The 25195-nt window shown below is 39.5% G+C and overlaps 1 protein-coding gene and 1 pseudogene across 1 annotated transcript; both read right to left on the bottom strand.

The window, feature by feature from the left end:
• Positions 1 to 837: 837 nt before the first annotated feature.
• On the bottom strand, positions 838 to 6055 carry C10H15orf61 (chromosome 10 C15orf61 homolog). Its single transcript, XM_070377339.1, has 2 exons — positions 5602 to 6055; positions 838 to 1078 (listed from the first exon to the last, which is right to left on the bottom strand). Exons 1-2 carry the CDS (start codon positions 5945 to 5947, stop codon positions 951 to 953), a joined length of 474 nt encoding a protein of 157 aa, XP_070233440.1. The 5' UTR covers positions 5948 to 6055; the 3' UTR covers positions 838 to 950.
• A 3629-nt stretch (positions 6056 to 9684) lies between these two features.
• Positions 9685 to 11770, bottom strand: LOC138989470 (small integral membrane protein 30-like; annotated as a pseudogene).
• Between the last annotated feature and the right edge of the window lie 13425 nt (positions 11771 to 25195).

The following is a 25195-nucleotide window of genomic DNA, read 5'->3' as shown; positions in this document are numbered from 1 at the left end:
CTCCCTAAATTACTCCAAATTTCTGAAATTTACCATTCGTCTGGGTATTTTGTAACTACCCCCAAGGATAAAATTTTTTTAATGACTTTGCTTTCAAAAATGCAATTAACTTAATAAAATTCTAACGCAAAACTGCCATCAGGTCTTTAAAATTTCAGCCCACTTCCCATGGCCAATAAGCCTATGGATACGGACCGTTTCAGCTAATTGCTTTTTTAAGCAGTTACCAAATTTATTTTTTCTGGGTCTTTCTAGATCTTAATTGTTCTTACAGCTTTATCAGCATGCTATTTTAACTTTTAATAAGTCTTAATTTCATTTATTTTGCTGCATTTGCATTAAATGGAGTTGTTATCACATTAAAAAAATTAGTGTGGTATTGGATTCTTTAGGTAATGGGAAGGTTCAACATTCCACCCACACCTCTAGTACAGGAAAATGGCACAAGGGCTTTTAACACATTTCCATTTGAAATCCTGGCAGCTGAATGGTTTAAATTTCAGATTGCAATTAGAATTCTTATCAATTTTAGATTTGCCAATGATGTTATCTTATTCTCCATCATATATTCTAAAATTCTCTACTTTTTCCAATGTTATAGACTTTTTTTTCCTTCCTTCTTTGTGTGGGTATCTATATTTTCAAAGAGTTGATATATAACTACAGAATCTATAAATTACAATCACTTTTTATCTCTAGTTCAACCTAGTTATAGGAAAAAATTGGTATAATGTTATGTGTTTGTGGTTCCCATTGGCTAAACAGAGTACGCAATATATCACAATGTATGAAAAGCTTTGCCTCTTGAGGGCAATGATTCATCTTAAAGAACCAGACACTGTAGGAAGAAAAAGGTGTTTGCAAAGTTTTATTTTAAAGGATCAAAAATAAATATTGCACATACACGAGAAAAAAAATCTATTGATATTTACGTCCTTCAACGCACACTTTCAGTACATGGCACCTTCATCTTCTTTATTTAGAAAATAAACTGTTATTGGTCCATAACTGGTGTGCACAGTCTCTGTGACTCTAGCAAATAACCAGGAGCCAAGTCCATATAATAAAGTTGGAATACCTAAAAAACAAATAAATATGTTATTTGTGAAATAAACATTGATTAATCATGTACTCATATTTGTCATAGTATAAATCACATAGCACTCTTTAGCAACATCAATAAATTATAAAGTTATAAAAATATGAGTAAACATTGACTCTACCTAAGAGGTCAATTTCATCTATGATTGTGAAACACAGTAACAATTGTATGAGCCTAGAGATTTTTACAACTATAGATAAAGACTGGTGTAAACCTCAAGCACTTTACAAACATTAATTCATTACCTCTGAGTAATTATGAAGTAATTCTATAGTCTTTTCACAAATAAGCAGAGAATATTAATTTATTTCATTGTAGAGGCTCTTCATTATTGGCCTTGAACTTAAATTACTAGGTCATCTTTATTGTGCTATAAGTTGGACAGTAATACTGATGGCTAAAATAATTTTTGTACAATTTAAAAGAAACTAGGTCAAAAAGCTGTCTTCAAAATCAAAGGCAAAACCTAATTCTAAGGAAGATTTTGGTATAATAACAAGCGTGAGAAAGAAAGAATCCCATTCATAGTTTTACAACTGATTTGAAAATCTTGTTTCAACCTACTTGAAATAGGTTAATAGTAGACTCCAAGAATATATTTCTTCTTTGAAATATTTCCATTTGTGATAAGCTGCCATTTGTGATACATGAAACTAAACATATACTAGTCAGACATTGCATTAAGCCCTCATAGGCACATGAGACTAAGCTGGACCAAAAAAAAAAATCTTTTACAATTCCTATTTTTTGTAAGGCACTTATGTAAAATCAATGACTATTAATAACATTAAAAACATATGTATAGAACCAAAGGCACATGAAATCGATAAAAATATTGTATGCTTTGCACAAATATTAGTTTTACTGTTCCTGTGTATGAGTGGAACATACATAGGACAGAAATGGACAGAAAATGTCAATTTAAAAGAAGAGCTGTAATTTGGAAAATCACTTTCTTTCTAGTTCCTAGGGAAATCAACACATGCTCAGAACTAATCATATTGCTAAATTGTTTTCTTATTTTTTCTGCAAGAGTATCTTTGCTGTGTTATGCTCTTTTTTGATTGTATAAGTTCACTGGACTACTTTGTGCTTATTCCCTGAAGCTGCATTCCAGCCACTGCGATGCCAAAGATTAATTAGGGGAAGCATCACTAGTTGGCAATGAGAAAAGGCAAAAACCCCATTCAGACTGGCACCTCTCTATTTTTAGGAGTATACTGGGTCACTGTTTTTTACAATCACAGGGCTTCCTGGAACTCCTGTGAAACCTTTCACAGTATATTGCCTTCTTTGCCTTGTGAACACCTCCCTGCAAATCTCTGAAAGCCTCAAGGGAATGTCACAAAAAAGCCACAAAAACTAGCATCATAGAGCTATTTATTAATCATTCAACCAAAAAAAAGGGGGGGCAAGTGGGGGTGTAGAATGGGGGAGTGGACAAGAGAACAAAAGTAAGGCAGGCAGAAGTGAGTGAAGCATAAGACAGGTAGAAGTGAGTGAAGAAGGAGCAGATGAAATAAAAAATAAACTTTAATATATGTTATCACAACTTCAAAAGGTGAAAATCAATAGAGTGAGAGAAAAACAGGTTCTAGAAATAATTACTAATTTTAAATGGCAACCCACTCCAATACTCCTGCCTGGAGAATCCCATGGAGGGAGGAGCCTGGTAGGCTACAGTCCATGGGGTCGCAACGGGTCAGACACGACTGAGCAACTTCACTCACTTCCAAATATATTGATAGTAAAATAAATAAAATATGACTTTTAAACCAATGATAAGGACATTCAGTTAAGAAATAGCTGGTGACACTGAAAATTTTGTTTGTTTTTACAGTATTTATCAGTTTCCTGTAAAATATTGATTTTTAAAAAAAATCACACAAATGGTCAGTATTTTTTCAGCTAAAATGGAGGACTGACCAAGGATTACTAATAACTAACAACTAGGAACTGTTAATGCTGTTTGACAGAGGGTTGAGATGTGATATGAGAGTCAGAAATTCTCTATTTTTTTTTTATCCTGCAGTCTACTTATTTAATGCAGTCAGGCTAATACACTAAATGTGAAGATTAGCCACATACATAATTAACACAGTTAAAAAACCCCATAATTTTCTTTATAGCACATATGCTATAAAATTTGTAAGGTTTGATGAAAAATCAAATTTTTTCTAGACTGTCTGAAACATAACATCAAAATGAATGTGAAACCCAGTTCTTTGCATAATAATTCATTTTGAGTCAGCTGAACAGTAGGTAAACCACTGTCAAATTAAGCACTTAAAAAAAATTAGAACTTTGTAGCAAGTCTCCAATTACCCATTCATTCCAATGGTAAGTTGATTTTTTTAAATCTCAATCTACTTCCCAGCAGGATACCCAGACTGATAAACCATCAGTAAAATGTCACTTCCATTGAAAGGAAGGCAGGCAAGAAAGGGAACAAATGGGTAAAAGAGAAATCTTTATTATTTACAAAATGGAAAAATGAATTACTTTGATAATTACTAATTTGAAAGGGAAGAGGAGGAATAAAATCTTAAGTATTTTTAAATAGAATACATACTTGATGATCCAGAGGCGCAATAGCACAACACAGAATAAGAAAGAATCCTATTATCTAATTCCCTCCCCTAAGACAATAATACAAAATAAACATTACCAAATTGGTGAATAAAAAGTCCAGAAAAAAAAAAATCTCCTTTTATTAGTATAAGCCAATTTGTATGGAAGCAAATACCTGAGCAGAAAGTTTCCCTTTCAGTTTAATTTAAAATTCTTATTCTCTTTTAAACAGAATTTTTAAATTTTTGAAGAGGTCAAAAAGACCATTAAATCACGATTCAGCTTTCTCTTCCATACACATTAAAAAAAAACTACAGCTGTTGTTTCTTTCTTCAAAAGATTTTACTACTTTCACTACTTTTCTATGTGAGCATGTTCTGGGCATCCTATTTCCTCTGGATTTCTTTCTACCTAAAAAGATTAGGCCCTTAATCAGTAAGGTGCTCTTAAATGGTGAAAACTTCTTTAGAAAAAGGCATTGGGTACATAGTTTACCCACAACTCTCCAGTTATGCTTTTCCTAACCCATTAAAGTGTATTAACTGTACATTTGGGAAGAATGACTTTTTTCTGTTTCTGAAGATGCTATTCAATAAAACTAACGTATTCTTCCTGAATCTAGTCATCACTCTAGTCTCTCCAAATAATTTTGAATTGAATTTTCTAAATCACTACACTCTTCAACTTCTTTACATCAACCTCAGAATTAGTGGGCGTGCTCTATATAGTTCATCAGCCAAATAATAAGGCATACTTTTAAAAGATTACACAACGCTAAATAATCTTCTCCTTAATGGGATGGACTCAGGACAGTACTAGTGGAGCAATGGCTCCAGACCCCCGATTTATAAGCAATTATAAGTAATTATAAGCAATTATAAGTAATTATAAGCAAAAACACACCGAATGTATTTAAATTTAAGAAACTGTCAAGACTATACAGTAAAAGTGTGGCCGCGTATTCAGCTTTAATTCTGGTTCAAAAAACTGGTTGGATAATGTAAATTAGCTTGCACATCTACATTCTGAATTACGGATTAATTGGATTATCAGTTATTAATAGGTTCAAACATCCTGAGGCCTATCTTTCATTTACCTATAAAACAGGAAAGATGCACCCATGTGAGTGTTCACGCCTCTTCTGACATTAACCGAAACATAATAAACATTCAGCAAGAGTAAATACTCTGACTTAGAATACTCCCATGAAAACATACCAGTAAAGAGGCAATCTTTTAAATATCTTTTAGGCCTAATATCTTAAGAAGCCAATACCACCGGTGAAAACCTTCGGTGGTTTTAGAAAAACGAACTTGCTGGGACTTCATGTAAAGAGAACAAAGAAACTTAAAAAAGTAGTTTCCGATTTTATACTCTGAAAGCACCAACAAAGTGATGTTCATGAGAATGAATCCTGCCATATAATCAGGCATTTTATAAAAACTTCAGAGCCATTTTCAGCGCTCTACACCTTCCTTCTTACTGCCCAGTGGAAGGCTCTTTCTAGTTAACGAGTGGCTGGAAGTAAGAATAAAATGCCCTCTCGCCGGGAGCGGATGCAGGGGGGTCCCACTGTACAGGCCTGTCAATAAGCCCCACTTTCCCGGGGTACCATTCGCGAGCAACAACTTAGCTCTGACAAGCACCTGCTGGGCGGGGAATACGAAGCCCAGGACCAGGGTCAGTCCTGCAAGGCTGCAGAGTGGGTGGGACGCGGAGGCAGTCTGGGAAACGCCTCAACACTGGGCGAAGCGTGGCGAGCGCGTGCGCCCGGGCGAGCCTGCGCGGGGCCGGGGCAGGGTAACCCCGCGCCGGCGCGGTCCGATCTCGGGACGGGGTCGCGGCCTCGGAGGCAGAACGTCAGCGTGCTTTGCAAACAGTGGGGCCGTCGGCGGCGGGACGTGTTTTACCGGCCCGGGGCCACTCACCGAGGTTGACGACCTTGAGCGCCGTGAAGAATCGGTCCTGCCCGGCCAAGTCCTGCCAGGGAGCCTTGGAGCAGTGGTACTTGATGAAGGGGAAGCAGCCGGTGCGCAGGACGTGGTAGTTGGCGCCTTGCACCGGCCAGTTGAAGTGCGAGAGGCCGAACTGGTCGTTCCGGACGGCGCTGTAGGGCACGCAGAAGGAGGTCCAGTGAGGCAGGCGCCGCTGCAGCAGGTGCCGCGTCAGCACCTCCGAGGCTCGGGGCTTCGGGCGGGAGGCGGCGCCCGCGGCCCAGGGCCGGCACAGCAGCAGACGAAGCACAGCCTCGTGGGCCCTCCGTAGGGCCTCCATGACCCGCCTCGCCCGCGTCCCCCACCCCTCGGCCGCCTTACGGGCGCGCGCCCCTGGGGGCGGGGCCGAAGGGGCGCGCGCGCGCCCGCTCCCCGGGACTGGTAGCGGGACGCCCAACGGGCGCCGCGCGAGTGCGCGAGAGCCCCCGGGGCGCGGCGGCGCGTGCGTACAAAGGTCTCGCGGCTTCCTGGGGAGAGAGTGGAGCAGCGAGGAGGGCCGGGCGGAGTGAGCTAGCTGAGGTAGTTAAATCGTCACCAAAGACCTCGTAAAGTCGTTAATAACCCTAGGGAGGGAGTGAGGGGGTATTCGTGAGTTTTACTAGGTCAGGTATGAGGGAAATTACGCTTTAAAATTAAATAACTGTACCCAATAGAGTGGCAGAACTCAAGCCCGCGTCTCTTTTCCAAGTCGTGGACTGAAGAAATCCTTCATTGGTGCTGTTGAGGAAACATTTGAAGAAGTTGTCCTCAGGGAAGTGAGTTAAAAGCCAAGTCCCGAGATTTGCATTGGCTAGTAAAGCCGGAGAGCACTTTTCCATTTAGGTTCCCTCTTTCGTGTTTTTTATAATACGCCCCAGATATTTCAACAGAAAAAAAAAATTGTTTTTTAGAAAGCCTTAAATCTCTCCATGCAGTGTGCACCACCATCTCCCTCAGAGGCTGGAAAACGGCCAGACCGGGAGTCTTTTAGTTTTCAGTCAGTTCAGTTCAGTCGCTCAGTCATGTCCGACTCTTTGCGACCCCATGAATCGCAGCACGCCAAGCCTCCCTGTCCATCACCAACTCCCGGAGTTCACTCAAACTCACGTCCATCGAGTCGGTGATGCCATGCAGCCATCTCATCCTCTGTCGTCCCCTTCTCCTGCCCCCAATCCCTCCCAGCGTCAGAGTCTTTTCCAGTGAGTCTTCTCCTCGCATGAGGTGGCCAAAGTATTGGAGTTTCAGCTTTAGCATCAGTCCTTCCAATGAACACCCAGGACTGATCTCCTTTAGAATGGACTGGTTGGATCTCCTTGCAGTCCAAGGGACTCTCAAGAGTCTTCTCCAGCACCACAGTTCAACATCAGTTCTTCGGCGTTCAGCTTTCTTCACAGTCCAACTCTCACATCCATACATCACCACTGGAAAAACCATAGCCTTGACTAGATGGTGACTGCAGCCATGAAATTAAAAGACGCTTACTCCTTGGAAGGAAAGTTATGACCAACCTAGATAGCATATTGAAAAGCAGAGACATTACTTTGCCAACAAAGGAACGTCTAGTCAAGGCTATGGTTTTTCCAGTGGTCATGTATGGATGTGAGAATTGGACTGTGAACAAAGCTGAGCGCCAAAGAATTGATGCTTTTGAACTGTGGTGTTGGAGAAGACTCTTGAGAGTCCCTTGGACTGCAAGGAGATCAGTCCTGGGATTTCTTTGGAAGGATTGATGCTGAAGCTGAAACTCCAGTACTTTGGCCACCTCATGCGAAGAGTTGACTCATTGGAAAAGACTCTGATGCTGGGAGGGATTGGGGGCAGGAGGAGAAGGGGATGACAAAGGATGAGATGGCTGGATGGCATCACTGACTCGATGGACGTGAGTCTCAGTGAACTCCGGGAGCTGGTGGTGGACAGGGAGGCCTGGCATGCTGCGATTCATGGGGTCGCAAACAATCAGACACGACTGAGCGACTGAACTGAACTGACTAGACGGACCTTTGTTGGCAAAGTAATGTCTCTGCTTTTTAATATGCTATCTAGGTTGGTCATAACTTTCCTTCCAAGGAGTAAGCGTCTTTTTAATTTCATTGCTGCAAAACTCTTTAGGAAAACTTTTTCTCAAGTTTTGCAGCAGTTCTTCTTGGGGTAAGAACTTGTATACATCTGTTTTCTAGAGAGGCATTTCCTCTTACATGTCTTAAATTCATGTTTGGGAAAAAACCATACAAAATGTGTCTGGAAAGTGCTGGATGTAAATGAGATAATTATGTGTAAGCACCATATAACCACTGCTGTTAATATTGTTGCTGAAAACTCAAGGGGAGTGGAGGATAGTGTGGCGACTCTTATATTCTCCAGTTTTTGATTCCTTCAACAAACAGTGATTGAACACTCACAACCATGTACCAAATCTTGTAGGATAAGTAATTTCAGGGGCCTTGTAGTCAAGCAAATAATTTAAACCTTACCTTTATAGGATTCCCTTTTAGATAAAAGTTTTTAAAATATTTTATGGGGAGGCATGATATAGTTAGATTTGCACAGAAATGGTTGGAAGGAGGCTAAGACAAGAATCTGGGAAGTTATTCAATACTATGATTTCAAATTAAATGTTTTAAACTTTTTTTATAATGGGTTTATACTTAACAGTTTAAAATTCAGTACCATGATTTTTAACACTTTTTACATAATGGGTTTATATTTAATATAGTACTTCTCACCATGGAGATGTTGCTCAGTTCATATAGAGATATTTTTGTCTTTGTTAAACATTAAATCTCTTCTCCATTTCAATGTTAAATACATTGAATATGTTCTCTGAACTTTTCCCCCCACAAAAGACAAGTTTTAATTTTTAATCAACTATATTTAATATCTAGGTACAATATTAACTTGGGAGGTAACAAAAATCCAATAAAAATAATGGAGAAAAGACACCTTAGTGATACAAGAGGTACTGATTATAACTGAGCCATAACAGTTTCCTAGGATTTTGAGCAAGAGTTTCCTTCTTCCTATTGAGAATTCTGAAACTATGAAATATTACATAAATTTCAGCCATCTCACTTCTTTGACCTTCTTTCTAACTAGCAAATGCGAACTATAGATGATGTTTTTCAGTGCATTATTTGTTGTGAAGAAAACATTTTGTTTTCCATTTAACACAATATTATCAATTTGTTCAGTATACCAATTGTTCAAATATATCAATTTTTCCATTATATTGGTTTGTGCAGTCAATAACCAAGAATGTGAAACTACCCAGTTTACTCTTTCTTGGGAACTTTCAGACACCAAAGCTCAGTTCTGAACCTCAATAGCACAAAGGTTTTCAGGGCAAGGCTTGATTCAGATCAGATCAGATCAGTCGCTCAGTCGTGTCTGACTCTTTGCGACCCCATGAATCGCAGCATGCCAGGCCTCCCTGTCCATCACCAACTCCAGGAGTTCACTCAAACTCACGTCCATCAAGTCAGTGATGCCATCCAGCCATCTCATCCTCTGTCGTCCCCTTCTCCTCCTGCCCCCAATCCCTCCCAGCATCAGAGTCTTTTCCAATGAGTCAACTCTTCACATGAGGTGGCCAAAGTACTGGAGTTTCAGCTTTAGCATCATTCCTTCCAAAGAAATCCCAGGACTGATCTCCTTCAGAATGGACTGGTTGGATCTCCTTGCAGTCCAAGGGACTCTCAAGAGTCTTCTCCAACACCACAGTTCAAAAGCATCAATTCTTCGGCACTCAGCCTTCTTCACAGTCCAACTCTCACATCCATACATGACCACAGGAAAAACCATAGCCTTGACTAGACGAACCTTTGTTGGCAAAGTAATGTCTCTGCCTTTCAATATGCTATCTAGGTTGGTCATAACTTTCCTTCCAAGGAGTAAGAGTCTTTTAATTTCATGGCTGCAGTCACCATCTGTAGTGATTTTGGAGCCCAGAAAAATAAAGTCTGACACTGTTTCCACTGTTTTCCCATCTATTTCCCATGAAGTGGTGGGACCGGATGGCTTGATTCAGGAGACCCTTTAAAGTCATATCTGTCCATTTCTTCTTCATGCATATACACACCCCCTAAACAAGCACAGATCCCTATAATGCTGAGAACCACACCTGACAAGAGAGCTGTTGTATCTCTAGTTTCTACTGCTTCGACAACAGGTAGCACCAAAGGCAATGAAAAGAATGATTAGAAACAGTTTTGTTGAAACTGGTATCAGATGTTGAGATCTTGAGGTGACTGGTTCTTGAAGGCCGAAGCTTACAAAGAAAGTGGTATTTGTTTAATTCTAACTTCCTTCCAGGAGCTCCGGATGCTGAGGCTAAGCGGCTACACATGGCAGTGCCTTCAAGGCAGTAACCATTACAGAAATTCAAATTAAATTTTAAAAAGATGGAGTTCCTTTTGAAACAAAATCTGTCATAGAACCCCAGCCTATAAAGTAGATGAAAACTTGTGTTTTATTACTAAACATTTATAAAGTGCAAAATTTTAATATTAAAGGTAAAATTTTAAAATGAGACTAGTTTGTTGTTGTCTTTGGTTTTTACTTTGTTTTGTTTTGCTTTTAGCAGAAAAGGAATTTGTTGGAAGGCAGTTGGATAGACAAAATAATAAATAGGAAGTCTGAAGACCCAAGCTTAGAAATTGGAAGGAATCAAGGGAGACTGGCCGGCAGAGACATAGGTAAGACCAACAGGAATTAGTATGGTTGGGATGCCATGGCTCGCCCACTGCCAATGGACTCTTGACCCTGCTGTTTTATGCTCAAAATTTTTTGAAGTTGTGGGCTATGGACAATAGTTGCAGTTATAGTAGCCTGAGGATAGTTTCTTTTTTTCTTCTTTTTTTAAAATAACAGTTTATTTCTTACTCCTTTGTTTTGGTTGTTTACTATCAAGAAAATCCTGATCTCTTGGGAGAAGTAGATATAAGTAAGAGTGGTTTTTAAGTGATTCACCTTGAAATCTTGGGCATGTGCTTCAACTAAAGATGACAACTGGAGATGAATTTTGAGATCTATGCTGAAATGGCTTAACCTCAAATTAAAGCATGGGGAGTTTGTAATATGTTAAAAAAAATTCTGACATCTCCCTTTTGACAATATAAAAATCTATTAAAAAAATAAAATTTGAATCAAACATTTGGGGAACCTCTGAATTCAGTCTGAGAAATCCTACATTCTGTAGTATATAAGGCAAAAACCACCGATAAAGAGAACCAGAAATTTATATAGGTAGCACTGCATTGTCTCATGAAGTGAAGTGAAGTGAAGTCGCTCAGTCGTGTCCGACTCTTTGTGACCCCCTGGACTATAACCTATCAGGCTCCTCCGTCCATGGGATTTTCCAGGCAAGAGTGCTGGAGTGGATTGCCATTTCCTTCTCCAGGGGATCTTCTCCACCCAGGAATCAAACCCAGGTCTCCTGCGTTGCAGGCAGACGCTTTACCGTCTGAGCCACTGGAGGCTTGTAAAACAGCTAGGGAGCTGAAGGATTTCTGTTGGAAGACGCTGTCCTGGAAAAACCTCGTCAGTGGTAAAGGTTTCTCTGATCCAAGGCTCTTTGATTATCTCTCTTTTCTATTGTAAGAGAGGAAGTTCGTCCAAAGATTTCTGATAGATGGTGTACCACACCTAGGTTTTCAAGAGTGTTTTAATGAAATATTACCCCAGCCTAAAGATGCAGAGCCAAAGAACATGACATCTAGATATCTTTTCTAACTTTATATAGTACTCCTTCCATACTTGAAATAAAATAATCTCTCAAAAAACTACAATTCAGATCAGATGCTTGATTTTCTTTTCTGTTCTAATTCTTCATAGCAATGAATTTTCACTTCTAATTCTTCAAGTGCCCCCAAAGGGACTTAGAAGTTGTTATTCAAAAGCCTAAGTCAGTGTTCATTGCTTAGTGTCCAGTAATTAAGTGCATTAAATGCACAAATATTTAGTTTTCCACAAAGTATGGAGAGATGACCTATGCCTTAGACAGAATCCTTTAAAAATATCTATAAATAGTGCTTCCTTGTACAGCTTTTAACATGTGCATGGGTGTATCATGCCACTCCTGGAAAGAAGGGATTTTGTTTTGGTTTTGTTTTAAAGGCACTTACGACATTGCAAATGTTCAGAACATGTTAAAAATAAGTTCTACAAAGTTGATAGTTTGGAATATATTAAAATTAAGAATTTCTGTTCATTAAAAGGCATTATTGAGAGAGTAAATAAAAAGGTAATCAAAAGAGTGAGAGAAGTATTTACAGTATATATATCTGACAAAGCATTTGGTATCCAGAACAAATCATTTAAAAAAGACAATCTAAAAAAAAAAAAAAGACAATCTAATAGAAACCTGGCCAAAATATTTCGTGGACTCTTCCCAAAGAAGAACATCTAGATGTTCAATAATGTAAAAAACTGCTTAGTTTCTCTAATCATATGAGAAATGGAACTATTAATAAAATATATATTACCTTATATATTACATACCCATTGGAGTGGGCTAAGGTAGAAAAGATAGAAAGTACTAAGGATATGCAGCAGTTAGAACGTTTATACATGGTTGGCAACCACTTTGGAAATTTTTTTGGCAGTTTATTGATTAACGCTAAATAAATGCATACCTATGACCCAGCCATACCACTCCTAGGTAGTGTGCTCAGGCTGCCATAACAAAATACCACAGACTAGATTTAGCCAACAACAAATTTATTTCTCACAGTTCTGGGGACTGGGAAGTCCAGGATCAGGTGCCAGCCGGTTGGGTCCCCTGTGAGAGTTCTCCTCTTGGCTTATGTTTCCCTCTTGCTGTAAATCCTCACATGGTAGGCAGAGCTAACTCTGTGTCTGACTCTTTTCCAGTTAGGGTACCAGGCCTATTTTAGGGTCACACCTTTATGACTTCACATAACCTTTATCCTCTCTTCACACATGAGGACTTATCTCCAAATACCATAACATTGAGTATTAGGGCTTCAACATTTTCAAAACTGTTTATGGGGTCACAAACAGTCCATGGCAATTCCCAACAGAAATTGTGTGCATATGTTCTTCATAAGACATATACTAGAGTATTCATAGCAGCACTATTTATATTTGTAGTACTCAACCAGGAAAGTACTCAAATTTGTATCAGTAGTAGAGTGGATTACAAATTATGGCACATTCACACCACAGACTACTACACAGCAACAAGAATGACCTACAGTCACACGCAGTGCACATGAATCTCATAAACATAGGGAATAGTGAAAGAAGTCAGGTGTCAAAGTATTTACTATTTAATTTCATTTCTATGAAGTATAAAAACTGGCCTGAACTCATCTGTTCTGTTAGAAGACAGAATAGTGATCACTACTGGTTGGCAGAGACAGTTACTACGAGGAGTATGAGGTGACTTCTGGAGGACTGGAATTATTCTGTCTTTTGAAAAACAGTCTTTGATTTTTATAGTTCTTTTTTTAAGACAAATTTTTAAGAGTGGTTTTAGACTCACTACAAAATTAAGAGGAAGGTACAGATCTTTCTCATAAATTCCCTGTGCCTCACATGCATAGCCTTCCGCATTATTAGCATCCCCCACCAGAGTAAATGGGCTTCCCTGTTAGCTCAGTTGGTAAAGAATCTGCAATGTAGGATACCTGGGTTTGACCCCTGGGTTGGGAAGATCCCCTAGAGAAGGAAATGGCAACCCACTCCAGTATTCTTGCCTGGAGAATCCCATGAACGGAGCCTGGCAGGCTACAGTTCATGGGATTGCAAGAGTTGGACATGACTTATTGACTAAACTACCACCACCAGCAGCAGAGCAATACATTTGTTATAGTTGATGAACCTATGAGTTATTCTCTTCCTTGATCTGATTCTTGTTAAATGGGTATATTCAGTTTGTGAACTACTAAACACATATGATGTGTGCCCTTTTCTGCATGTATCTTATACTTCAATAAATAGCTTGAAAACAATGAGTTCTGTAATATATAATATACCTATTAACACATCCTATTAGTATTTATTAACAAATATGAACAGAAACCGTATATAGTGAACATGAGCCAAGTGTGACCTCATACATTTGTAGAATCTTTATCCTTGTATTGTTTTTGCCACCATACTGTGAGATTCTGATCACTATATTTCTGTGTGTGTGCACGCTTATAATGTGATTGAAAAGAAAGTAGGGTAGGCATGTAGATTTTAATTCACTGCTGTTCTCAGAAGGAGAATTAAAAGCAAGATATTAAGTGCATATGTTAACGAGTTGGTAAAAGATAAAGGAATTATTTAAAAGGGATAGAAATATTTCATATTAGAATTTCATTTACAGTTTCCAGTTTGAAGCTTTAGGACTTTTGGTTTAAGAAAAGGAGGACCATGGAATTGTTGCTGCCCCAGGTCATATTCCAGCATGTTGTGGAATTTAAAAACATACTCCAAAGAGCCACCGTCCTGAGTCTCCTAGGAACCAAATTTGCCTAACAGTTCAGTGCCCTCTAAGCCAAGCTCAGCACCAGAGGAAGTGCATGAGTTATCTCTACAACAGGAAGGATGCTCATTCATTTTTCCCATTTCTATCAGTGGCAAGTGGTGCTTGCTGCTCCATTCCTATATGGTTGTGTCTTCCCTGGGAAGGACAATATACATTGGTGTTATGCAAAATCATTCTCTTGGAGGTACTGAGTTATGGCAGGAGTCATTAGGAAAGGAAAGAACTGCTATATTTTTTCTAGATCTTTTTGAGTCCTTCTGTGGAACTGATTGATGTTCTGAAAGCCTCCAAGGAGTTGGCTGGCAGCTGGGGCTGCTATTACAAAGAGTGACAAGAAGAATTACTCTGGTCAGACATTTTATTGTGAACAAAGTGGGTACAGGGATCTCTTCCAAAAGTATCTATGTCTAAGCTACTTTCAAGTTCTCCCTGCCTTCCCCACCCCACTGGAATGTAAACTTTATAAGGCCAGAGGGTTTTGTGTGTTTTGTTAACGGTTGTGACCCCAGAACCTAGTAACTTGGCATATGGTAGGCACTCTTATTTGTTGAACAAGTCGGGGGCGGGGGTTGAAAGTGGGTAAAGTGAATACAATTAGTACGTTTGAAGGATGTTGGAGAAAGGAAATCATAGTATTCAGAGTCAGTGGTTTTAATTTTGATATTCGGAGAAATTAAGCTGCAGACTAGGAAAGAAACTTATCTAAGATCATACACGAGAAACATGAATCAAAATTCTGGTCACTCAGCTTTCAGTAAGCTGCTCATTAGGAAACATTTCTATGCTATTCTCCTGTCCTGTGGATGCCAGAATCCAGTAGCAAGGAGACATATTTGTGACTTTTTGAAACCAAGTATGATTTATGCTGGTAGATAACACAGTCCACTTTATGGGCATGTTTTCAATGTTACAGTCTTTATCATATGTAGTCAGTGTTTGGGGAAGCATTTGAAAACATGACCCAGTAAATTCACTTTGTCATAAAACCCATATTAGTCTCAGCTTTGTAAAGTGAGCCTTGTCCTACTAACAGATTTATTCACGAATAGCATAGAGCGTTTTTGTAGTAGAAATCAGATTTTCATATCAAATTCCTAAGGTATTTTGGCTTTATTGCTGATCTTCAACCGACAGTGACTCTTAGCACTTTAGCTGTGAGTCTTTATGCCCCCTCTCCAGACTCACTGTCAAGTAGTTAATGATCTATAAACAAATACTGAGATGCCCTGAGGGGGCTCTCCATTTAAAGGGGCCTTGAATCATTTTATTATAGAAATACAGTAGTCTACCACTGATTTATGATTTGTCAGTTTAGGTTTTGGAAGTGGCATTCCACTGGTATTTTCACATGGGACAGGTTTTTGATTTACTGTTGTTGTTTAGTCATTAAGTCGTGTCTGACTCTTTTGTGACCCCATGGAATGTAGCCCTTCAGGCTCCTCTCTCTATGTGATTTTCCAGGCAGGAATACTGGGGTGGGTCGCCATTTCCCTCTCCAGGGAATCTGCCCAACCCAGGGTTTGATCCCAGGGCTCCTGCATTGGCCAGAGGATTCTTTACCGCTGAGCCACCTGGTAAGCCCTTTGATTTACTGTGTGCATGTGCTCAGTTGCTCTGTCATGTCCAACTCTGCAGCTCCATGGATTGTAGCCACCAGGCTCCCCTGTTCATGGAATTTTCCAGGCAAGAATACTGGAGTTCAACAGCATTAAATTTTATCAGTTTTTCCCTTCAGGAAAACTTAAAAAATGTGAATCTACGTTTTCAGTTTCCATTATATGAAATACCTTTTGATTTGTGTATGCATACTTGTGCATATTTCGTTTTTTTAAGCTAAAAGTGGCTGCAGAGGGCCATAATGTCAGTGTAATAATACTTAGCCAGTTACTGAGTATTTATTTCATGCTAAGTATTTTCCAACTGGGCTTCTCAGCACAGTGGTAAGGAATCCACCTGTCAACGCAGGGGATACAAGACACTCAGGTTCGACTCCCTGGGTCAGGAAGATTCCTCTGGAGAAAAGAATGGCAACCCACTCCAGAAATTCTTGCCTGGAGAATTCCAAGGACAGAGGAGCCTGGCAGGCTACAGTTCATGGGGTTGCAAAGAGTCGGACGTTACTGAGCAACTGAGCATACATTCAAGTTTCTACTTATTGTTTCATTGAAACAACATTCCAAATCAGGGTTTCATTTTCCTCATCTTCACACTGAAGAAACCGAGTGTCCAAAGTTAGAGGTTACAATAAGCTGCTCCAGTCACAGGGCAGGCAGGTAGTAGAGCTGGGACCTGTACCTACATTGATAGAATTCAAAACCTCATGTTTGACTTCGATTAAAAAGAATCATCTGATGCTAGACTCAGATGTAAAAGTTACTAACACACTTTAGATGTTACAATTTGTAAGTAAACAGGAAATACATTATAGAACTAAAATATGGCCTGTCTATACCCAGGAGTCAGTCTGACTCAAAAGGAAATTTGAGGGCACACATTATGATCCTCAAGAAAAAAAAAAGAATTATTTTTCATAATGGAATCACTTGCAAAATTTGTTGTTAAACAACTATTTCTATGCATATCACAGTACTTTTGAAATATCTTTAAAATTGAAAGGCATGCAATAAGGCGTTTGCCTACCATAAGCAAAGATCCCAACTCTAAGCAAGTTATCAAGCTCTAACACTTGGATTTTATTAGGGGATCCTGGATAGAGAATATGTAGGAATTCTTTGGACTGCTTTTACAACTTTTTTGTACATCTAAAATTTTATTCACATTAAAAAGTTTGGTGTTTACAAACTTAGTTTTTAATGGAGAGAACATCTAGCCATAGTTTGGACAGGCATGAATAATGCTGCTGCTGTGAGTCAGAGGCACATTTAGTCCAAGCTAGCACTTCAGTGAACCACAACTGTAGTTCAGCTCTTTCTTTTTATTCCTTCTTGCTGTTTCTAATAAAGCAAGATGTTAAAACTAACTACATGCTCTATTAATTATATGAAGGTGAACTTGAGTCATATTTGTTACTGAAGATGATTAATAATTACCAGTTCTGCACACATTTCTGGTGCATTTCAGTAAATAAACAGGGTACATTGTTGGGTAGTAATTGATTAATTAGCACATTCATCCTACACAGCTCAATGGTCTAAGGATGCTGAGTTTGAGATATTGCTCATAATTATTAAAAGAAACAGATCTGTTCCATTTCTCAGTTTATTCTTCTGTATGCTGAGATTTTTTTTCTAAATCGAATGTTTAATGGTTCAAAACCTTATAGGTTTTATTCAGATAAATCAACTCATGAAAAATTGCTAGTCATAATCTCAGAATCTTGTTTTTGTGTGAACTAGGGTGAAAACTTTTACAAGGCTAATTTTAACATTAGATCTTGCTGTTAAACTGGATCAAATACTGTAAATATAGGGCACTTTCCCACTATGCAGGAAATGCTCATTGAGCACCTATGCGCAACAGGGGCTCTGGAATCTCATTTGCTTCCCAACCACATCAAATAAGCTCAGGATTGCAAGTGTCATCGGGTTGGCACTTCGCAGCACTGAGCAAATATACAGAGTAATCTTCAGAGAAGTGTAACAGCATGTGTTGGTTACCGTTGTAGCTATGGAGCAATTTGGGTTTTTTTTCCCTAATTTGTTGACCCAGCATGTAGTTGAGAGAGCTTTGGACAGGGAATCAGGAGACCTGGGTTCTACTTTACCTGTATTCTTTCTTAAAGAAGCTTTGTAACTCTGGGCACATCATTACTCCCTTCTCTAAGCATGGATCACTCATCTGTAAAATGAAGGCTTCAACCAGGGGTGATGACTTAAAGTGAGGAGCCCAGGCTGCAGAGATAGATAGAGCTAGGTTTGAATCTAGACTCCCTATTACTGTTCTTTTTTTATGATTTTAGGGAAATAATGTAACCTTTCTGAGTTTCTGCTCTGTTTGCTTGAGTTTATTGTAAGGACCAAATGGCATATAAAAATATATTGTGAACTGTAAAGTACTGTGTGAATATAAGGCATTGTTAATATTACTTATAACTATCTTAACTGGTTGAGAGTAACATGATGTGTACTGGAAGGATGTGCTGAAATGCCCATGTGCTTGATGGTCTAACAATAGAGAATTAGTAACATCCTTAAACCATTATTAGAATAGCACTGGGTAAGAATTTTTGGTGACTCAGATGGTAAAGAATCTGCTTGCAGTGTGGGAGACCTAGGTTCAATCCCTGGGTCAGGAAGATCCCCTGGAGAAGGAAATGGCAACCCACTCCAGTATTCTTGCTTGGAGACTTTCATGGGCAGGGGTGCCTGTTGGGCTACAGTCTGTGCACTCACAAAGAGTCAGACATGACTGAGCAACTAACACACACTAAGAATTTCTGATGTGTCATCGTAATTTATTGCTAAGTGAAAGACACAGTCTGCAATATAGTATGCCTGATATAACCTATTTTAAAAATTATATACAAAGATAAAAGACTGTATAATAGGAACTCGATGCTGTGTAGTGCTTAGTTGTGTCGAGACTCTTTGTGACCGCATGGACTGTAGCCCGCCAGGCCCCTCTGTCCATGGGGATTCTCCAGGCAAGAATACCGGAGTGGGTTGCCATGCCCTCCTCCAGGGGATCTTCCCAACTCAGGGATCGAACCCAGGTCTCCCACATTGCAGGCAGATTCTTTACCAACTGGAGCCACCAGGAAAGCCCAAGAATACTGGAGTGGTAGCCTATCCCTTCTCCAGGGGATCTTCCTGACCTATGGATCAAAACAAGGTTTCCTACATTGCAGGCAGCTTCTTTACCAGCCGAGCTACCAGGGAAGCCCTAGGAACTCAATATGTATGTGATAAAAGATTAAGTTATGTGTGTGTATATCAATGGGTTTCCCTGGTGGCTCATACAGTAAAAGAATCTGCCTGTAATGCAGGAGATCCGAGTTCAATCCTTGGGTTGGGAAAATCCCCTGAAGAAGGGATTGGCTACCCATTCCAGCATTCTTTCCTGGAAAATTCCATGGACAGAGGAGCCTGGTGGGCAGCAGTACCTGAGGTTGCAAAGAGTTGAATACAATCAAGCGACTAACGCTTTCACTTTTCATGTATATATCAATATATATAAATTGAGCAACTCTTTTTACTGATAGGTACTGTTCTAGGAGCTGGGCTGTATCTTTATACTTACAGTCTTTTGGGTGAGACAGATACTTTAAAAATAGGCAGATTTTTAATTAAATACCATATATTGTTATCTGAAAAAAATAAAGGAGAGTAAGGTGATAGAGAGTAAGGGAGTGCTAATTAGGAAGGGTGGTCAGGGAGGTCTCCTCTGGTCTAGTGACAGATGAACAGAGACTGAATGCAGTGAGTGAGCCCCCAGAAATTTCTGGGAGAGGAGAGTGTCAGGCAGAAGAAATGGGAAAAATAGCAGCCCAGGCAGGAGTAACAGCACATGCACACCAAAGCTTTAACAGTTGCTAATCTCCAGGTGGTGAAATAATTGTTGATTTTTAAATTTCTTCCCTGTTCTTTTCTGTTTTTCAAAAGGTGTTCTGTGTTTGTTTTTTTTACTTGTTTTTTGAAGCTATATGATCCTATTTGATTGTTTTATCCTGAGTGTGCTGCCGCTGCTGCTGCTAAGTCACTTCAGTCGTGTCCGACTCTGCGCGACCCCATAGACGGCAGCCCACCAGGCTCCCCTGTCACTGGGATTCTCCAGGCAAGAACACTGGAGTGGGTTGCCATTTCCTTCTCCAATGCATGAAAGTGAAAAGTGAAAGTGAAGTCGCTCAGTCGTGTCCAACTCCTAGCGACCCCATGGACTGCAGCCCACCAGGCTCCTCCATCCATGGGACTTTTCAGGCAAGAGTACTGGAGTGGGTTGCCATTGCCTTCTCCATATCCTGAGTATAGGTTTCTGTAATTAGAAACATAGGTAAATTGAAAAATTAAAATACAGGTATATTGAAAGACAAAGAAATCTTATGAAAAATGCTCATAGGTAGTTTTAAAAGCTTACATCATCTATAAGTTTTGGTTTTCATGGTTTTAGTGTCAAGAATCTATGAGTTGGTAGTAGAATGAAGGAATGAATGAATGAATGAGAATGAAGGAAGCAAAGGGATTTCCGTCCTGGCAATGATATTTAAGGAAATGTTTTAGCCATGACAGTTAGAGTGGGCTTTATAGAGGGATATAGAATCATCCTACATTCAGCTCCCTATTCAGGCCTTGCTACCAGGATGTCAGAAGACTTCTGAGAAAGGCAGTGCATGCCTGCTTATGGATGTGGCCCAGGAAATAGTGCATTTTAGGAAATCTTTTAAAATATGGTATCAAAGCATTCATGCAACCCTAGGGAGGACATCTGCTTTGTAGAAAAATGATACAAAATACATCTTCCACCTCTTTTCAAGTCAAGATACAAGTTAAAGAAAAGTTCAGAGATAGTACTCTAGTTATTTGTCTCGCTGTTGCAAAAGTGAAAGTGTTAGTCACTCGGTCGTGTCTGACTCTTTGCAACTCCATGGACTGTAGCATGTTAGGCTCCTCTGTTCATAGGATTTCCCAGGCCAGAACACTGGAGGGGGCTGCCATTCCTTTCTCTAGGGGATCTTCCTGATTCAGGAATTGATCCCGGGTCTCCTGCATTGCAGGCAGATTCTTTACCATCTGAGCCACCAGTGATGCAAAGTAGATATGTAAAGAAGATATGCTCTGGTTTATACAGGGACATTTAAAGCTTTTATTCACATTTCTATCCCACCTATTTGCACTAAGATCTGATACAGGAGGTACTCATTACATCAGTTTAGATAAAAATGTTTTCAGAATAAAATGTTTTCATTACTTTAGGTAATTTGCAATATCTAAGAGCTTAGTCCAAGAAAGTGTTGTTGTTCAGTCAATCAGTTGTGTCCGACTCTTTGAGACCCTATGGACTGCAGCACGCCAGGTTTCCCTGTCCTTCACTAGCTCTGGGAGCTTGCTCAAACTCACGTCCATTGAATCAGAGATGCCATCCAACCATCTTGTCCTCTGTTGTCCCCTTCTCCTCCTTTCTTCAGTCTTTCCTAGCATCAGGGTCTTTTCCAGTGAGTTGGCTCTTCACATCAAATGGCAAAAGTATTAGAGCTTCAGCTTCAGCATCAGTCCTTCCAATGAATATTCAGGGTTGATATTCTTCAGGATTGACTGGTTTCATCTCCTTGCAGTCCCAGGGACTCTCAAGAGTTTTCTCCAACACCACAGTTTGAAAAGCATCAGTTCTTCGGCACTCACCTTTCTTTATGGTCCAACTCTCACTCATCTCTCTCTCATTCATACATGACTACTGGAAAAACCATAGCTTTAACTTTGTAGGCAAAGTAATGTCTCTTCTCCTTAATACACTGTCTAGCTTCATCATGGCTTTTCTTCCAAGAAGCAGGCATCTTTTAATTTTATACCTGCAGTCACCATCCACATCCCAAGAAAATAAAGTCTGTCACTGTTTCCATTGTTTCCCCATCTATTTCCCATGAAGTGATAGGACCAGATGCCATGATCTTCATTTTTTGAATGTTGAATTTTAAGCCAGCTTTTTCACTCTCCTCTTTCACCTTCATCAAGAGGCTCTTTAGTTCCTCTTCGCTTTCTGCTGTAAGGGTAGTATCATCTGCATATCTGAGGTTATTGATACTTCTCCCGGCAATTCCAGCTTGAACTTCATTCAGCCCAGCATTTTGCATGATGTACTCTGCATATAAGGTAATAAGCAGGGTGACAATATACAGCCTTGACGTACTCCTTTCCCAATTTGGAACCAGTCTGTTGTTCTATGTCCTGTTATAACTGTTGCTTTTTGACCTGAATACAGGTTTCTAGGAGGTAGGTCAGGTGGTCTGGTATTTCCATCTTTTGAAAAATTTTCCAGTTTGTTGTGATCCACACAGTCAAAGGCTTTAGTACAAAGCAGATGTTTTTGGGAATTCTCTAGCTTTTTCTATGATCCAATGCATGTTGGCAATTTGATCTTTGGTTCCTCTGCCTTTTCTAAATCCAGCTTGTAATCTAGAAGTTCTTGGTTCATGTACTGTTGATATCTAGCTTGAAGGATTTTGAAAATTACCTTGCTAGCATGTGAAAAGAGTGCAATTGTTTGGTAGTTTGAACATTATTTGGCATTGCTTTTCTTTGAGATTGCAATGAAAACTCACCTTTTCCAGTCCTGTGGCCTCTGCTAAGTTTTCCAAATTTGCTGGCATATTGAGTGCAGCACTTTAATAGCAGCATCTTTTAGGATTTGAAATAGCTCAGCTGGAATTCCATCACCTCCACTAGTTCTGTTTGTAGTGATGCTTCCTAAGGCCCACTTAACTTCACACTCCAAGATGTCTGGCTCTAGGTAAGTGATCACACCATCACAGTTATTTGGGTTAATGACAGTTAATCACAGTTATTTGGGTTAAGATCTCTTTTTTTATAGTTCTTCTGTGTATTCTTGCCACCTCTTCTTAATATCTTCTGCTTCTATTAGGTCCATACTGTTCCTGTCCTTTATTATGCCCATCTTTGCATGAAATGTTCCCTTGGTATCTCTAACTTTCTTGAAGAGATCTCTAGTCTTTCCCATTGTATTGTTTTTCTCTATTTCTTTGCATTGATCACTAAGGAAGGCTTTCTTATATCTCTTTGCTATTCTTTGGAGCTCTGCATTCAGATAGGTATATCTTTCCCTTTTTCCTTTGCCTTTCGCTTCTCTTATTTTCTCAGCTATTTAATGTAAGGCTTCCTCAGACAACCATTTTGCCTTTTTTGCATTTTTTTCTTGGGGATGGTTTTCCCCCAAAATGAAAGACATTATCCTGGTCTCAAGCACATATTTGGCGTGCTACAATTTTTAGTCAAAAAATTCCTTCCAAGAGAAAATCATTAGCATTTCAATGAACCATTTTAAATTATAAAATATTTTATAAACACTTAATGTCACATCACTTGGACTTCTCTGGTGGTGCAGTAGTTAAGAATTCATCTACCAATGCAGGAGGCACAGGTCTGATCTTTGGCCTGGGAAGATCCTACATGCTGCTAAGCAACTAAGCAACTATGCCACTACTACTGAGCCTGTGCTCTGAAGCTTGTGCTCCACAACAAGAGAAGGCACTGCAATGAGAAGCCTGAACACTGTAAGGAAGACCCAGTGCAGCCTAAAATAAATAAATAAAAATTAAAGAAAATAAAATCACGTCTCTTTTGAATAGTTGATGAGGGCACTTAAGAGGCTGTACTAAGTTGCAAAATATTTTTCATCCATTATTTCCAGTAGATGGAAGAGAAAACTGGAAGAAAAAATCACCTCCTTGTGTGATACATAAAACGTAGTCCTCTTGATAGTTTAACGATGGTGGCATAGAATCATAGGACATTGGAACTAGGAGGAAGCTTAGATATCAATTCTACTTTCTTATTTTACGTGCCAGAAATAGGAGAAATTACTTGTCCGTTAAAGAAAAAATTGGAACTAACATCCATTAAGACATTTAAATCTACAGCAGATGTTTGTGCTGTGCTAAGTCGCTTCAATTGTATCCGACTCTTTGTGACCCCAAGGACCATGCCTTCCAGGCTTCTCTGTCCATGGGATTCTCTAGGCAAGAATACTGCAGTTGGTTGCTGTGCCCTCCTCCAGGGGATCTTCCTGACCAGAGTCTCTTACATTTCCTGCATTGGAAGGTGGGATCTTTACCACTGGCATCACCTGGAAGCCCATATATATTCCATACCCATTTAGAAACTACAAATGCCTCCTAATCACTATCTGTTCCTCCAAACGTTTGCAGGTGCAGGTGCCAGAAGAATTCGTCCTTTTATGCATCTCTCTTTACATGAGTAGGTATCACCAAAAAGTCATGAATTTTTGAATACTCAGACTTAGGGTATTAAGCTTAGAATACCCTACCATGGTGCTAGCTGCTGCTGCTGCTAAGTCGCTTCAGTCGTGTCTGACTCTGTGCGACCCCATAGATGGCAGCCCACCAGGCTCCCCCGTCCCTGGGATTCTCCAGGCAAGAACACTGGAGTGGGTTGCCATTTCCTTCTCCAATGCATGAAAGTGAAAGGGAAGTCGCTCAGTCGTGTCCGACTCTTTGCGACCGCATGGACTGCAGCCTACCAGGCTCCTCCGTCCATGGAATTTTCCAGGCAAGAGTACTGGAGTGGGTTGCCATTGCCTTCTCCAACCATGGTGCTAGGGAACAGGCTATTACTATCTGGTGACAGCTTTGTGAACTTGGAACTGTGAGCTGGTTATGGTATTCCCAGGCGATGTCCCTAAGTTCATTATCACTTTGGATAGTAGAACTTATGGTGAAGAAACTCATATTTTGCTTTCCCAACCTCCCCCAAATTAGATTGTTTCACTTGTTCCATTAATTAAAAACAGGTTCATTATAAGACAGAAAATACAGAAAGAAAACCCCCCACCATTAAGAAGTAAGCACTATTAACACGTGGGGGGTTATCCTTACAGTATTGTGTGTGTGTGTGTATATACATATATGCACACATTTTTTAAAAGTCATAATTTGGAGTCAGTTTTCAGGCTGTTTTAAAATATGCATTTTTACTTTGTAATAAATATTTCATTTTCTTCTAATGTAGTGTATTCTCCTAGTAGATGATTTTTTTAAAACAACTTTTTGAGGTATAACTGACATTCAAACACTGCATGTACTAAAGGAGTACAACTTGATAAGTTTTGACATCTAGGAAGTCGTTTTCACAATCAATATAGTGAAGCCCCAGAATTTTCCTTCTGCCCCTTAGTAATCCTCCCTTTCCCTACTACCTACTTACCACCCCTGAGCACTATTATTGATCTGCTTTTTGACACTGTAGCTTGTATTTTCTAGAATAATTTGTAAATGGATATGTACTTTTTTAATTAAATTTTTTTCATTCAGCAAAATTATATTGAGATTCATCCATGTCTTTAAGTTTTTCCACAGTTCACTCCTTCTCATTGCTAAGTAGTATTTCACTGTATGATATCCCACAATTT

This window comes from Bos mutus, chromosome 10 (assembly GCF_027580195.1).
Source record: "Bos mutus isolate GX-2022 chromosome 10, NWIPB_WYAK_1.1, whole genome shotgun sequence".
Classification (NCBI taxonomy): domain Eukaryota; kingdom Metazoa; phylum Chordata; class Mammalia; order Artiodactyla; family Bovidae; genus Bos; species Bos mutus.
This window is presented reverse-complemented; position numbering and strand designations above follow the sequence as displayed.